Raw genomic sequence first — 15,759 nt, forward strand, 5'->3', positions numbered from 1 at the left:
TTTAAACAAATAGCGGTTACAATGGGGTTTAGTTGTTTAAAGAATCGCTTAATATTGTAAAATCCCTTTTGGGAAAAAGGAGCTGGAAATAGTTATAGTGGTTTTTAGAGACCTTCGTATTGGATGCTGTTTTAAGCCCTAAGTAATGTAAAGTTTGGCTTCTTTAGATTTTTTAACCTACTGACCGTATAATTAAAAAAGAAATCGTTGTTCATAGAGGCTTCGACTTACTCTCATAAAGTAAAAGAAGCTAAAATCTGTAATCACAAAATAGTTTTTAATACTATTATTTAGTTATTAATTAGTTTTACTAAAATTTTCGGAGAAGCCTCAATATTTTATGGTCCATGGCAGAAAGATATTTTGATTCCTGTTTTAACTTATTTCCAATTATAACTGCAGAAAGCATTATTTACATTAAATTACAAATATTTTGGGTGAATGTAAATTGAATAGGCGAACTAGGCTTGGGATAAACTCTTTCTTTGTTTTGAGGTTAGGGCTTTTACTGCAGCACGGCTCAACATGGAGCATTCCAACAAACCATTTTTTTTTCTTTTTTTTTACTGTTGTACCATTCGTAGTTAAATGAAGTAGACATCGAGAGGTTATTGTTATTGAAACTGAGAACTAACATCAATATAATCAAGGAGGTTTCGCCTTTTTTATCGTCAGTAGTCTTATTTTTTTTAATTTATTCTATTTTTTTACTGTGCATCCCAGAGTTTTCACTTTTAGATCATTACTTTTCTTTAATTTTTATTCTACCGTACCAGAAGTATAAAACAATAAAATAAATTGAGGTTGAGGGAAAGTTGGATGGACGAGTAAGACGCTCAGGAAAGCTGTTTTTAAGGGGTTTTGGAAAAAAGATCATGAATAGAGAGGGATGGAAAAGAATTCTTGGAGGATTCAGCCCTTCACGAGTTATGATTCTGAGAAGATTTAGTTTTACCTTATTTTCCGTTTATGCAGTTCCGTTTGAAACTCTTTATCTAGAAGTGCCCAGTATTAATATGAATTCTATGAATCGGAACGGGAGGAATGCTAGTCCCACGGTTAAGACATTTATGCACTGTAAATTATTCGCGCCCGCCTACTTTAATCCAAGGGACGATAATGTACGAATTTATCGTCTTAAACATTATTTAAATCCATATAACTTAATGAAATACACTTTCTTACATCTTTCAGTTTTTCACTTTCATGTTTTGATCTTAAAATTACGAAAAGTTATCGTTTTTTTCATAATAAATAATGTAAAGTTAAACAACTATTTGTAAAACTTCAAATTGTAACTGCCATTCTTACAAACTTCAGCTTCACCAACACTATCTTTCTTAATTAGTAAAGTAATTGCCTATTTTTTCAGGCGGGCTTTACGTGCAACTACCAAATTAGATGTCGTGGACGGAGGCGACTAGCAAACATACTTTACTGTAAATTTGTTTTAATAACCATTAAATAAAATCCAAGGCCTTAAGACCAGGAATCGAAACCAATACCACAATACTTTTTATCTTTGCAGGTCTCGATTTTTCTTAATTAATTGAATAATTATTCCTTTGATCAATTTTTACAATTTTATGAGTGATACTTGTAACTTACCCTTCTTTGACGGATGTTCAACTAGCCTCGACATTTTCAATTTACTTGGAGAATGCTGGATAATATGACTTAGAGTAATCCTTAGTCTATAAAACGCCAAATGCAAATGCACCCGGGTACAGAATGGCATGTTCTTTAATATCTGGTCTTGTGTAGGCATAATAACCGTAAGATACTAATAGTTCCTGTCCACCATACCTTGATATTTTTTGAGACATCTTGAATTTTGGTTAGTAAGTAAAGAATTTTTCAAGTAAAGGTAAGTAAAGATAGAATAAGTAAAGAAGGCGTTAAAAATTTTTTTATTTATAACTGACCAAAACTCAAAATTCCCCAAAAATAATAATCGCAAGGTTCATTTATTATTTTCATTTTCATTAATATTCATATATTATTTTTGGGGAATTTTGAGTTTTAGTCAGTTATGAATAAAAAAATAATAAATAAATATGTATAACGGTCACAGTGGACTCCATGGCACTTTAAGTTCAAAATAAAGAAGACTTTCTTAACCAGGCCAAGGGGCTCTAAGTCTCAGTAGATCTGCTGACCGGATTTTGCTCGAACGAGGAAAAGACACTGTTCCATTAGGTTGGATGGCCTAACAAGATCAAAAATAGTTAATGTACGTATTTAGCGTGTTAAGGTTAACAATGATTGAATCACCTCTTTTCTAACAGTTTCAGAAATACGGTAGGTACTACTAGACAAGAAAAAAGAGGAACTGGGAGCAGAGAAATCAATATTAATAATGTCTGAATATATATATTTTTTTCTTACAATAAAACATGCACAAAACGATACAAATTTAATTAATATAAATTTATTATAATGAAATATTTGTAACTAAAAAAATCCATTCAATGAATTTTGCGACATCAGTAAATACAAGGTATTGAGATAAATCACAAGTTTCATTGTAACGATCGTATAAAGATAAACTAATGATACCTCTTAAATGCCATATTTTTCCAAATGGAAGTTTTTTGATCAACATTAGGCCACTACCAGAATCTCCATTGCAAGGTCCGGTACCTTCAAAACCAAATCAATTATTAATGCAAAAGACAACACTTCTATAATTATTTTGCTATAGAAAAGTTAAAATTTTAGTCAAATACAACCTATTGAGAAGAAGCCAAAACTTGCGCTATTTTAAGTCCTTCTGAACCAGCTAAGGATTAAAATAGCGGAGCGGGACCTGTGCCCCACGGCACCGCAACCAAAAGAGGCTTATTGTGCTTTCCCCTTTGGATCTAGTAGACAAAATCTCCCCAACTAAAGAGGTTGAGGACTTTCCCTACTAGTACTTTTTGCGCTACTATCTCCTTTGGTCTCAAAGATCCAAAGGTTTCATAGTGCAATCACTCGACTGCAACGCAATCGAACAACAAGAGGCCGTTTCCTCCTCTTCCTGACAATCTGCACAACAGATCCAAGCTAATAAGCCCCATCTTGAACAGATACTTCCTGAACCTACCACGCCCTGTAAATAGGCCTGTGATCAGAGTAATCTGATTTCTGCCCAAGCACAAAGTCACTTTGGCTCTTTGTTTACACAGCCAAGACATCATAGTCTTGCTTTGTTTGACCCCAGGACACTTGACACTTTGATGTTTTCTCCAGATCCAGTCTCAGGGAACCACACCAACTGCATCCTTGGTAATTCCCAGGCAGTAGGAGAACTGCTAAAGACCCCCTAAATCAACCGACAGGCCAGTTTCTGCACCCTTGCAGAGCCTTAATGGCCGCCTGTTATTCAGTCTTCCTCCACCACACTACCTCACCGTATGTGATAATAGGAATGACTGTTCGTGTATAGAGCCAGTGGGGCATTTTGGGGCGTAAACCCCATGTCTTCTCACAGGTTCTAGTAGTACCACAAAGAGCGTGTTTTGCCTTCAGTGTAACTTCATCTAAATGTGCTTTCCAAGTGAGTCTGGAGTCTAGGACAACGCCCATATACTTAACCTCACACGGCACATCCAGAGTTTTGTCAAAAATTCTAAGATTTTTGTAGCTCTTTATGTTCCTTCTCCTAGGAGAAGTAGTAGTACTATACTAGTATAGGGATCAGAATAAACTTAGAAGGGTTCTCAACAAGATCTATTGAGTGCATCCTGCATGAACACGGCAACGATTATCTCGTGCCTGACCCTGAACACCACAGAAATATCATCTGCGTAGCCAAGGGCCGAGAACCCACGAAGGTCTAGCATCTTAAGTTAGCCGACTGCGGCCATGCACCACAGGAGCAGAGGACACTCCTGAGGGCATCTTCTGGCAGTCGTTATTTCTGTCGTGAGGTGGGGGGATCAACGGTCACCTGTGGCAGACTCCCACTACTACAAGCAAGCTACATCACAATTGGGTTTCGCCCGGTGTCCCAATGTGCACATATATTTTACTGCCCTGTAAGCATTAAGCCTCGACACGACAGCTTGGGTAGGGATCCAGAGGTCAAGAAAGGGATAGATAGGATCAAAGGAGGGATAGAAGCAAGAATTAGCAAGGGTATACCACCGCTATGCCCTATGTGTACTGTATAAATGTATTAGGGTCTTACAGTGTAATGTTACTCATGTTCATGTTGTTAGGCTGGTGTACCCGCAGGGAAGCCAAGTACCCTTAGTATCCACTTCCCCCTAGGGAGGCTGGACCAACTAACTGTTGCTGTTAATCTTCCCATTAGAATCAAATAAGAATATATCATAATGGGACAGACAATACCTGATGCTATGTTAGTGTAAGAGACCTAAAATGCAATCTGAGAGAAACAAAATGCAATATGAGAGACACAAATGCAATCTGGGAGACACAACATGAGATTGCATTGAGGAGACCTGCAAAAGGTTTAAGTTTTTTACTGAGTCATACTCACGATCTTCGTGATCTTACAAGGTATTAGGCTTAAAAAATTGAATACCATACCGGAAATAAATGAACGGAGACCAAAATAAATAGAGGGGTGAAAAAGTAACAATGATATTTTTTTTTTTTAAATTAAAGGCGCGGTAATACAGAAGTCATTGGCGAATGAGCCTTTTTCAGCGCTCATCCGCATAGTTAAATCTTTCGTTGCAAATAACACTGACCAATGTGTCTAACACTAAAAAATTAGCTGCAAGAAGCTCCAAGGAAAAGAAAATCTAAGGGCCAGCATAATTAAACATTTTTTCTGTTCACCAACTTAATTTGTAAAACTAGAGCAGGATTTTTTTTTTTTTGTGATTTTACCAAGCAGCATAACAAGAATCTCAAGAAAAATGCAATTAAGAAATTAAAACTGAAGAGGTATCGATGGTATATGGGATATCTGGTACTTTTACACCAATTGTACATATGTAAATTTTTGATGGTAAATAAATTGTATTATTATTAGCTTCTTAATACAACCTTCAATAAAGAAAATATATCTTTCTGTTTATAGGATATATGGAAAGTAAGAAATCAAATTTCTTACTAATTTTCACAAAATTGTTATTTTTTAATCACACTATTTTTTAAATATGTTTATGCAAATCTACCAATAAAATTGTAGCAATAATTGTATTTGAAAATGTAAAGAAATGAGAAAAATTAATAATCAGTCAACCGTGCTTGCGCTTTTGATCTCAGGATATATTTTAATTAAGGGTTATCAAAAATGTGACTAAAAGATTTGAACGATTTTTCTAACTAGATAATTCAGAAATTTTATTTTTAAAAATTCAAATTTTTTCTCCAGCACTCCTTTGAGAATTGGAAATAACTTCGGTACTGTGTGACTTCCTAAGGGAATCTTTTAAGTTCACTTGTAAAAAGGAAGTCATAAATACAGTTTTATGGAAAAAGTCCAGTTTAAAGTGATATTAATCGTTGTATATTATAAATATAACAGCTTATTTATAAAACATTTTTTTTTGGATTCGGAAGACCTCATCTATAAAAAAAAGAGTGAAGTAAAGTAATGCCTATTTATTCTGGCGGGCTTTACGACAATTCATATAAGCTTTGCCGATCTTTTGTATAACCGCTCGGCTATCTTGGCGCCTAAAACCTCACGATTATTTTCGGTGAAAACTCAAATGAACAAAAACAATTATTTCTCTTATCAAGAATAAGAGAAACTATAAATAAAGTACAAATTCTTACCATTGCGTAATCCTGCACACAGTGTTCTCGAAGATGTAATATACATAAAATCTTTACGACTACGTAAACAATCCTCTTGGGAAGCGATAGGAAGCTGAATTGATCTTGGTTCCATTCTTAATCTCCCTTTTGAATGATCTTTACCCCATCCTACCACCTTTGGAAATAATGCAAACTTCATTTAGCTGAAATAAATTTTTCAATGTCAAATAAATTGTTGATATGAAATTTATTTTACAAAACTAGTGTATTACACGCTTCGATTCATATAACTTGTTAGCGGTCAAATTCAGAGTTTACAAAAGGCGCTACTGACAAACGAATGAAGGTACAAAAGGTAGACACCAATGACCTCAGTAAAAATGAAGTACGGTCAACAAAATACAGTAAAAGTAGATTAAATAAAATTTTATTTTGAATAATCGCCTCACAACCGAACAGTATAAAATGAAGTAGGATTCCTCCTGTTTCATAAACCTTACAATAGCCGCTTCTTATAAGTCGCTATTTGAAGCCTCCATACGGAGATGTTTGTAAAAGACAAATATTACCTCAACATATGCAGTTCAAACTTTATTTCTTACACTTTCTTACTTTATTTCTTAAATGATGTAATTCGCAGACTAGAAGGAAAAGGTTAGAAAAACACTTGCAGAAGAAACTTCATCTAGTGTCATCTAGAACACTGCACTTTGGGGTAGAGCCGTGATTACCCGAGCTATTTTAAATCCCCTTAAAGTAGAGTTCTTTACATGTAACAGAAAGCAGCGCAAACCTTGTTCGGGAAAGTGAACTTACGCATGGAGAGCTTTTTATTAATAAAGGTGTTGGTAAAGCCTTTTAAAGAAAACAGATATTATTTCTGATGATACTTGCAATAGCAAGGTAACACTGGCAGTCAATGTTAATTACTGAGAGATTTAGATTTAGAAGAGTGGTAAATGGTGATGGACAGTGATGTCTGTAACGCAAGAACACTGTACAGGGGGCGGCAGTGCACTGAAAAAAGCTCCGGGCGCAATAACCTCAGATGTTAACGCGCCTTAAATTAAAAAAAAAAAAAATTGGAATACTTACAATTCCTATCTGGCCAATAATATCTAATGAAGAGTCGGTCCACAAACATATAGGACGTACATATGCATTTAATACAGCTGGCTGGCTCAGAGCTAACACAGCAACATCAGAATCATAGTAATCATCCGTAAAATCTGGGTGGATGGAAGTTTGATGTACCTAACAAAAAAACGATTTATAAAACAAATATTTTAAAGATTTGATAGATAAAACATAAGAAAGAGATAGTAAGAGTTAATAAAAACTTGAAGATGCAAATATCCATTTTTGTATTGTGTTTTTAACAAAGAGCAGCTGTAAGAAAGTAATAAAAATTAAAATATATAAATAATTTATTAAAACTCTAGAGATAAGCCACTACTCTACTGTTCTAATGTACCTGTAGTACCCTATTCGTGGAGAAAAAACTACGAACAGAACTATACTTTTCAAATTATCTAGAAAAATTATTATATACAGTATGTATTATATACAGTTTCTTGGCGCATATAACCAAAAGAATTTCAAGAAGCAGAAAACAGTTCAGATAAAACAGATATAGTAATTTTCGAGAAAATGTGCAGTACACTACAATCGCAATTTAAAGCTTAGCCAAAACAATCACACTCCAGCAAAAGTTTCCCTTCATTCGAAAAAAATGTTTTAATCTTTCAAATTGAAGTTTTATATTTTAGTTTTAGTTTGTTGATACGAAATTCTGGTGTTAGCAAGATATCTCCGGAAAGTACTTAAATAAATAATATTTATCACTTACCAAACGAACCTGTGAGTTAGGTTCTCCCCACTTATTCAAATTATGTCTGCCCAAATAAATAACCAGAACTTCCGGATGTAAATCTCCATATTTTGTATGTTTTACACAATGGGCAGCTGTAAAAAAGTAAGAAACACTAAAATGTATTAATAATTTATTAAAACTCAAGGGATTTTACTCAAGGGACTTCTTCACCGCAGTTTATTGTTCGTGGTCAAAAAATCTGTTGTGAACACTTACTTTCTCTAATTCTCAATGTTTAAACTTTTTTTTTTAACAAAAGCCTTTAATTTTATAAGAAGACCTGTATGAAAATGAGTAATAAAGAGACCAATTCAAAACCAGACACTTTTGTAGGAATCGTCACGGCCCCGAACCTTCACTAATCCTCTAAAATGAAACTTCCCCGAAGATTTAAAGGGTGTTGATTTTACACCTTCTATGACAAATCGTTCAGGCAAGTCCTAGCTGTTTTTACCTAAGAAACGAGAAAAAGTTACTAGAACCTGATTAAACTGAACATCTTTTACATCCACCCAGTAATCCAGTCTATCCGATTACCAAAATGGCACATTTATTTTGTAGGAAAAAAATTTAATAACCATCCCAGGGAAGAAATTAATTGTGTGAAGGTTAGTGTGCTACACTAATAGGACCCTCCTGAAAAAATAGGCGATTACTATACTTATTAAATAAAAACTAATGTTTTCGGTCTTATTTGGGTGCCCTGACAAACCAGAAAATGATGTAACAACTTACTTTTTGTTGTCCAGATTGCCTAGGCCTCGACAATAGGAATAAGCTGTTACAATACTAGCAGTGATCAGCCGCGGCCACTTGAACACCTCAAGTGATCACACTTGCTTTTTGTACATAACGTTTTAAGCAATGTAAGATGTTCTAAATGAAAATAAAAATATACCTGTTAGGATGTATTTATCTGAAATAAGTGTTCCACTACAATGAAATTCAAGACCAGATGGTCTTTGAATTAAAACTGCGGCTAGCCAAGGCCAATGGTCTAATTTTGCTTCATCATAGATTAGTCCTTTTTGTGGTATAATTCCGCAGTCATTTTCTGTAAATATATTTCAATTGATGCATACTGTTTTCTTTGTACGGACTTAGTACAGTGATTCTTGTATCATGTAGAATTACTGCAATAATTATAGTAAGAATTTTATCAGATGATGTAGGTTCCTTATTTTGGGATATTTTATCGTTCAGACTTATCTTAGAATATTATCTCACACTTATTCTTTTCCATAACCCACCTTATTTTTTTTTTTTTTTTAATGGGTATTTTATATTTAATTTCGCTGAACATTTCTACCGTATGCAACACTTTTTATAAAGATAGACAGCATGTCAATATTTTTTTCCTTCTACTTAAATAAGCACACGTTACACTTGCAATTCGTTTCACATTAACATAAAATAGCAACTACGAACTGCAGCGAGTCTTATTTTATAGAATATGTTTTTAAACTATTAGAAAAAACTTTATGCAAGTGTTTAAAATGAAAAGTTGGCTTACTATTTACACAATGAACTGCTAAGTCGTACGAATTTTAATCTGCTTTAGCCCCTAAAATTTATGGTTTTATAAATTATATAAAAGAATAAATAAATATTACCATAATGATTTGGATGAAAAACATCTTGAAAGAATTCGGTATTGGTAGGAAATGTGTGCTCTAGAAATATATTTGTAACTACTCCTCCTGTAACTGAAAATAATCAATAAATTAAAATATTAAACTCCCAATTACCCTCAATGTAAACGAGTCAAGAATAAACGTGTTTCCTACAGAGAGCGCCCAGAATTAAGAGTCTGATCAAAAGGATGGGTCTGGAGGGTGAGCTTTAGAGTGAGGGGAGCCACAATAGATCCAAAGGGGTCGCAGTGGCGTAGGCCTTGAGGCCGCCCTAGTTTAATCTATCTACAGAGAACGCATAGTTTCAGCAGCTGTACACCTTTTTTCTGGTAGAACGTACATATGATTAATAACATGATGAAATACAGTCATAGTTGGTTGATCTTAATATAATTTTGAATACAAGAGTTGCTGTACAAATTTATAGCAACGTCAAATATATGAAAACATACATATATAGAAAAAAATGTGCAAATGGAAAATTAAAATCCACTACTTGAGCTATTACATTATTTTAAAAATTAATGTAACTTGATTCCTTAAGAGTCAGCAGTGGCATTCTACTGGAAAACAAATTATATGAAGGGAACACTTTAATACACGCTCAGGTATCTCAAGATTAATGAGATATTATGTTATAAACTCAAACTCGTCGATGGTTTTGAGTTCCACTGAACATGAAAAGGTGCTCTACAGTAGCAGCAGATCGCTATATGATGGCACCGCTTGGTTATTTAAAGCCTCAAGGCAGCCTTTTTTCTGCCGATTGAATAGGAATAAGCTTCTTGAAGACGACGGGCTCAGAGGAATGTATACCATATTGAAGTAAAGTCGGAGCCGCAGCAAACTTCACGTACGCAAAAATTAGCTTTATTCTTTAGTATGTGTTTAGAAAATTTAAGGAGACGCAGAGTAAGTGCTGAATGATTACTGCAAACGTGAACGAACTAGAACAAAGGTTTTATGTGGAGAATAAGCATATAAAACTTCAATAAAAAATTACTTTTTCATCTTCTGAGGCAAACAAAAGTTCCCTAATAAAACTATTTTTTATTAAAATGTTCTATTGAACACAAGCCGCTTGGTTCGCTAAAATAATACGGAAGCAATAGCACGTGGCGTGCATCGTGATAAATTCTACAAAGTAAATTCAGCAATAAAGTCCTGGTTTGTCTTGGCTAAGGTATACAGTCATCGGCACCCATTCATTATTAAGGTTTACAGTGCAACTGCATCCATTTATTCATTAAGGTGTACAGTGCATCTGCACCCATTCTCCATCAAGGTTTCTGGCATTATATGAATTATGTACCAGTGGTACAATTTGATATTCGCTTCCCTAACGGAAAAAGTAGGTATCTTTTAAGTAATATTTACCTTTGGTATAATAAATAAGGTTTACAAAAATCTACTTTCATGTCTCGAACTTTCTGCTAATAAAGTGGGCAAATTTCTATCCCTTTGAAGAATTTTACAATTACATAAAAGTCAAATCGAAGTGAGTTAACGCAATTTACTTGAACGAACTAATGTAACCAAAACATGTACACATATCAGATAACCTTCCAACAGTAGATATTGCATTGTCGACAGTTAATACTGATGCTAAAAGATTACACGCATGCGTGTTGTCTGTCAGCAAGATATTTTGTGCTGTTGTTCATAAAAACTTGGTGCTGGAGTGTGTGAAACTATCTGACGGCTTTCTTCTGCAGTTTAAACCAACTGACATACGTCGTTCTAAAAGACCATATAAAGGATGTACATAAAATGAGAGCCATCATTTCTGAGGCACCCGAACAGGCTTGCTGAGGCGTAATTTCGCGTAATAATTAAAATCCTCGACTGGAATCACCATTTAGAATTTTTATTCAAAGCGATAACCCTGGTACATCAGAGATACGCTCCCATTTCTACAAGCCTTCAGGAGTTTTTCCAAGCCCACGATTAGCCTTCCATGACGTATGTCGTATCTCTGAACGATAGGCAGGTGATGGATGCTAATCAGTGCAGGTGGAGCTCAAGCCTCGTATTACCCAAACATGCTAGCCTCCTTCCCATGTAGTTCCTTCAGACAAAAGAGGAGTAAAATACTGTTGGCCTCACTCCAGTCATTTATAACTAAAGTAGGTTAGAGCCCATGATTTATCAAAGCATCTCTTAGATCCATAGAACCATTCTTGTCGTTTTAGAAACTAGGTCTACTTTTGAACATTAATTACTTGGTTCCAAAGTTCTTAACTCTCATTTAAAGAAAGAGAATACCATGAATACAGGGAACCCTTAAACCTTCAAGTACACTTCTCTCCCGATAAATGCATTACTGAAGATTTCTGCAAATTATTTATCAGGCCCACCTTATTACACCATACGGGTCGGCTAGGTGTTGTGGTTTACAAAGTTAAGTAATCACCTATTTTTTCAGGTGAGCTTAACGACCAACTTCCAATTAGAGTCGGGAATGGAAGCAAATACTGTACTATTGAGACATATTTAACAAATAAAATGTAGGTTTACTAAGATTTCAGAGAACGTGCGTTTCTGTTGAAAATTCAATCATTTGATAGACATTTTTTTCAGTAAGCAAAATTGTAAGAAGTTCACTTCCAACTGATTTCAGTTATCATAATTCCAAATGGCAAATATGTTATATCCGTAGCTTTCGAAAAAGAGACGTGGAATTAGGAAATAAAAAACAATTAAAATTAAAGAATTTAAAAGCTCTAAATGTTATGTTCTACGCATATTTCTTATACTAAACTTGATTGCATCTGAAGTATTTTTAGTTATAATTGTTACATAATATTCTTTGTGAATAGTGTACTAAATTAATGCATCCGAAACTAAATATGTTTTTATTCAATGTTGTGTTTGCTTTATAGCCCTGCGTATCATTCTTCGTTTATTTAAGTACATAACGGAAGAGTACCACAATCATCTCTTTAGGTGAAACATAGTTCACTACCAATCTTGCAGCTTTTGAAGCAGAAAATGACGCTGTAAGGAACAGCTATAATGTGCTTGTAAGTACGAATCTGGGTAATTGTAGTAGGACTATATATACAACAGAAGTTCTGTAAAAAAAAAAAAAAAAAAAAAAAAAAAAAACGTGGTGGTGAAATACTAAGATAAACGAAAACAGAATATCGCAAAATTTCGTTGGAAAAAGGCTACCCGTGCGATCTAGCGGCTAATCTAAAAACTAAGGTTTATCTCCCGACTCTTAAATATGATTCTTGTATTTTTAGTATTCTTAGTACTATTCCCGTTGAGCAGGGCCGGATTTTCCTATAGGCTAATTAGGCTTCAGCCTAGGGCCTCAAGATCAAGAGGGGCCTACATTCTAATTGTTAGCAAAATTAAAATTACACTATTCTAAAAACAATACCAATAACAACATGTTTCATTTAACATATTGCTATACTATATCACAGTAGTGATGTACTTTATTATCTCTCATGTAATTTACAAACTTAAAAATGGGAGGCCAAAGGGCTTCATAAGTGGAATGGCCTCTTTTCATATATATCCGGCCCTGCCGTTGAGAATATAAATGGAATTAAACTTATCCACTTTTCTTTAACTTATACTAGTATAGAAAAAAACACATGTAAATAACGCCCACGATTGGCCCACAAAAAAGTCCTTTTCCATCACGACAACGTAACAGCTCACACCTCAGCAGTTGTGGTCGCAAAATTAATGGAAATAGGGTTCCAACTCGTTTCACATCCCCCCTATTCTCCAGACTTGGCTCCCTCGGTCTACTATTTGTTCCCCAATATGAAGAAATGGCTGGCGGGAAAAAGATTTTATTCAAACGAGGAGGTGATTGCAGAAACGAATGGCTATTTTTCAGACTTGGACAAATCCTATTATTCGGAAGGGATCAACAAACTAGAGCAGCGTTGGACGAAGTGTATAAGCCTAAAAGGAGACTATGTTGAAAAATAAAAAAGGTTTACCCCAAAAAATTAAGTAGTTTTTATTTTTGCACGGACTTTTCAAACGACCCTCGTAGTAAACAATATTTTCTGACTAAGTAATTTTGTGACTGATCAGTGTTTCAGATCTTTCTGAGTTGCACGAGATGAGAACATTCAATGGTCTCGCTGTATCTGTTTATTGTTCAATAAACATACGAACTGCTGAAATCAATGTCTGATATTTCATAAAGTAATATTAAAAAGATATTTCACTTATGTGCGCTCTGTATATTATCATCAATAATAAACTGCTAATAGTTTTAATTAAAAAGCAAAAAATCAAGTAATACTTAAATGACATTTTTTAGAAGAATTAGGATTTTATTTGTTTATGTGGCCAATAATATCAAAAACTTACTTTCTAGTCCCTGGCAGATAGTAAGATTGTTGAGTGATATCATACGAAGTGTTGGTAGAGGCCATGGCAAAGGAAATCTCACTGTATAATTGACGTACACACCATTTAATGAATTCTTTATTTCATCCAAAACAACTTCTGCAGGTTGAGTTAATTCCAGCAAGCCGGCATATTTCTTGAAGCAATTAAAAAAAAAGCAGATATATAACTTCATATACATTAATATGTTTTTATTGCAAGTACCAAAGTCATAAAATGTTTTATTATTATTTATTTATTTATTTTTAAGGTTTAGTCATTTTCATTAGTAAAGGCCTGCTTTATACTTTGGTAATTTTTATAGTGTGCCAAGTATTTAATGGGCCTTATTTTTTGCATATCAAGATTTTATTTTGGAGCTACATAAGTCTAGAACACCTCTAAAATCATTTAAAAAAAATACTAATTTATCAAAATAAAATGCTGAAATTCTAAGTATGAAGAAAATATTTCAATCGAAAGTACTTAATAACCTAATGGATTGGTCACTTTTTGGGTATTATTTAATAATGTCTGTGCAAGTTATTACATTTAATATTTCATTATTTAAATTTAAATCGTATGTTCAAACCCTATGCTACCGAAAATTTCCTTTTTTTTATGAACGAATAAATGTAAAAAATTGAACAGTAAGAGAAAAGTCTGTTTTGTAAACCTGAAAATAGAAGAAACTAAAAACAGCAATTTCCAATTTTATGTTGACTTTCAGTTCGTGTAGTGAACTAATTCTAAATAATTTAAATCAAATTAATTGTGAAACATAGAACCTCTGCAGTTGGCATGATTAATATTACATTCTCTATTTTTATTCTCGAAAGATCTAAAGTTGTAGCACTTAATCATAAAAGCTATTTCATAACAACTTACAGTTTTCAAAGCAGCTCTTAAACATAAATGAAGACGTATGTGCAGAGGAAATTCATTGCGTTGTATATAAACTTTTAAATTTCCAGTCCATAAATTATTTTCTTGCTTGTATTGAAATAGTTGTGGACAAGGTGAGATTGGAAATTCTACCGAAAGAGACATAACTAACAAATATAACAAAACTATACACAAAATCATTTTTCTTTTTGTTTACATAAACAATATAATTAAATTTACCTCGAACACTAGAAATTTGGCAATAAACATATAAATTACACACTGTGTAGCGTTTTTGATATAAATAGTTGTTTACTTATTAAATGTAATTTGGACCTATACATTTAGACCAGCTGGAGAAGTTTCTATAAATATGATTTCAATAATATACTTTGTCTCAAAGTCAAACTGTTGATTTTAAATAATATACATAAGTTTTGCAATTGTATTCCATATTGTCCGCATATCTCTTCCTCTTTTGATTGATTGAAATGTACATAGGAAATAATCTTGGCATATAATCTATTTTTGTAGTTTCATATTACAAGATTTCTCTGTTTCTCGGAGAAGTTGTTCGTTGAAACTTTACATGTTGAAGGTTTTAACTTGCAATTCCAGAAAAGTATAGCAAATAATTTGAAAAATTATTAAAAGATTACATGAAACAGATTAGCTAGACTTAAATTCTTTATTACCACATTTTACTTCAAAAGAACAAACGTTATGCTTATAACAGATAAGTACAGTGTTCAAAAAATATAAATAAAATAAACAATAATAATAAAATAATGTGAGATAGTATTTTTTATTCTCAATTGAAATTTAACTTATTTTAACCTAAGCTTATCTCAGTGTCATTCACGATATTTCAGTTTCGCAGTATGAGGTGGCATTTCATACCTTAAATTGGTGTGTTTGTCGAAAATGTACCACGATTGCAGTACTTTCTCTTACTTAGGAGTAAGAACAGAATTGCACTCAGAAGTAGGGAAATCCTATCTTCTTTATGCTGACAAAGTTCTTCAAAATAGCGTTAAGATTTACGGAGTTATGTATTATATATAATAATTTTGCTGGGGCCGCACATACGAGGGGCTATCTCTTCTCCTTAAGTATGTTACATCATTAAGACCCCCAAAAATTAAATCTATATAAAATTTTGAATTGAATGACATTTTATTCATAAAAATCGGTTCACACGATTGGCAATACATTGTTCAGAGTATTGTTTATATAATAACAACAATATTTGTAAACTCTGTTTTTGCCTACGTTCAGCAA

The 15,759-nt window shown here is 33.5% G+C and overlaps 1 protein-coding gene and 1 long non-coding RNA gene across 3 annotated transcripts; one reads left to right on the forward strand and one right to left on the reverse strand.

Moving 5' to 3' along the window:
- The first annotated feature begins 143 nt into the window (after nucleotides 1–143).
- Nucleotides 144–12,352, forward strand: LOC141462005 (uncharacterized). The gene is made up of 2 exons (XR_012463075.1): nucleotides 144–670; nucleotides 1,373–12,352. It is a non-coding gene; the product is annotated as an uncharacterized lncRNA (long non-coding RNA).
- LOC141462003 (serine protease gd-like) lies at nucleotides 2,358–15,696 on the reverse strand. Of its 2 annotated transcripts, XM_074143548.1 has the most exons (9): nucleotides 14,719–15,696; nucleotides 14,482–14,645; nucleotides 13,576–13,750; nucleotides 9,211–9,303; nucleotides 8,496–8,651; nucleotides 7,574–7,689; nucleotides 6,820–6,978; nucleotides 5,743–5,899; nucleotides 2,358–2,643 (listed from the first exon to the last, which is right to left on the reverse strand). In XM_074143548.1, exons 2-9 carry the CDS (start codon nucleotides 14,641–14,643, stop codon nucleotides 2,435–2,437), a joined length of 1,227 nt encoding a protein of 408 aa, XP_073999649.1. In that variant the 5' UTR covers nucleotides 14,644–14,645; nucleotides 14,719–15,696; the 3' UTR covers nucleotides 2,358–2,434. The 2 variants fall into 2 exon arrangements, with proteins under 2 accessions (XP_073999649.1, XP_073999648.1); XM_074143547.1 differs by having other exon boundaries at nucleotides 14,482–15,696.
- Between the last annotated feature and the right edge of the window lie 63 nt (nucleotides 15,697–15,759).

The sequence above is a fragment of the Rhodnius prolixus genome, unplaced genomic scaffold, assembly GCF_049639745.1.
Source record: "Rhodnius prolixus isolate KJV_2025 unplaced genomic scaffold, Rpr scaffold_12, whole genome shotgun sequence".
In the NCBI taxonomy this organism is placed as follows: domain Eukaryota; kingdom Metazoa; phylum Arthropoda; class Insecta; order Hemiptera; family Reduviidae; genus Rhodnius; species Rhodnius prolixus.

Coding starts and splice junctions, on each gene's coding strand:
- LOC141462003 (XM_074143547.1), bottom strand. CDS start 14,679: ATGATTTTGTGTATAGTTTTGTTATATTTGTTAGTTATGTCTCTTTCG. Junction 8,652..9,210: donor TTTTCATCCAAATCATTATG/GTAATATTTATT, acceptor ATATATTTACAG/AAAATGACTGCGGAATTATA. Junction 7,690..8,495: donor AGATAAATACATCCTAACAG/GTATATTTTTAT, acceptor ACTTTTTTACAG/CTGCCCATTGTGTAAAACAT.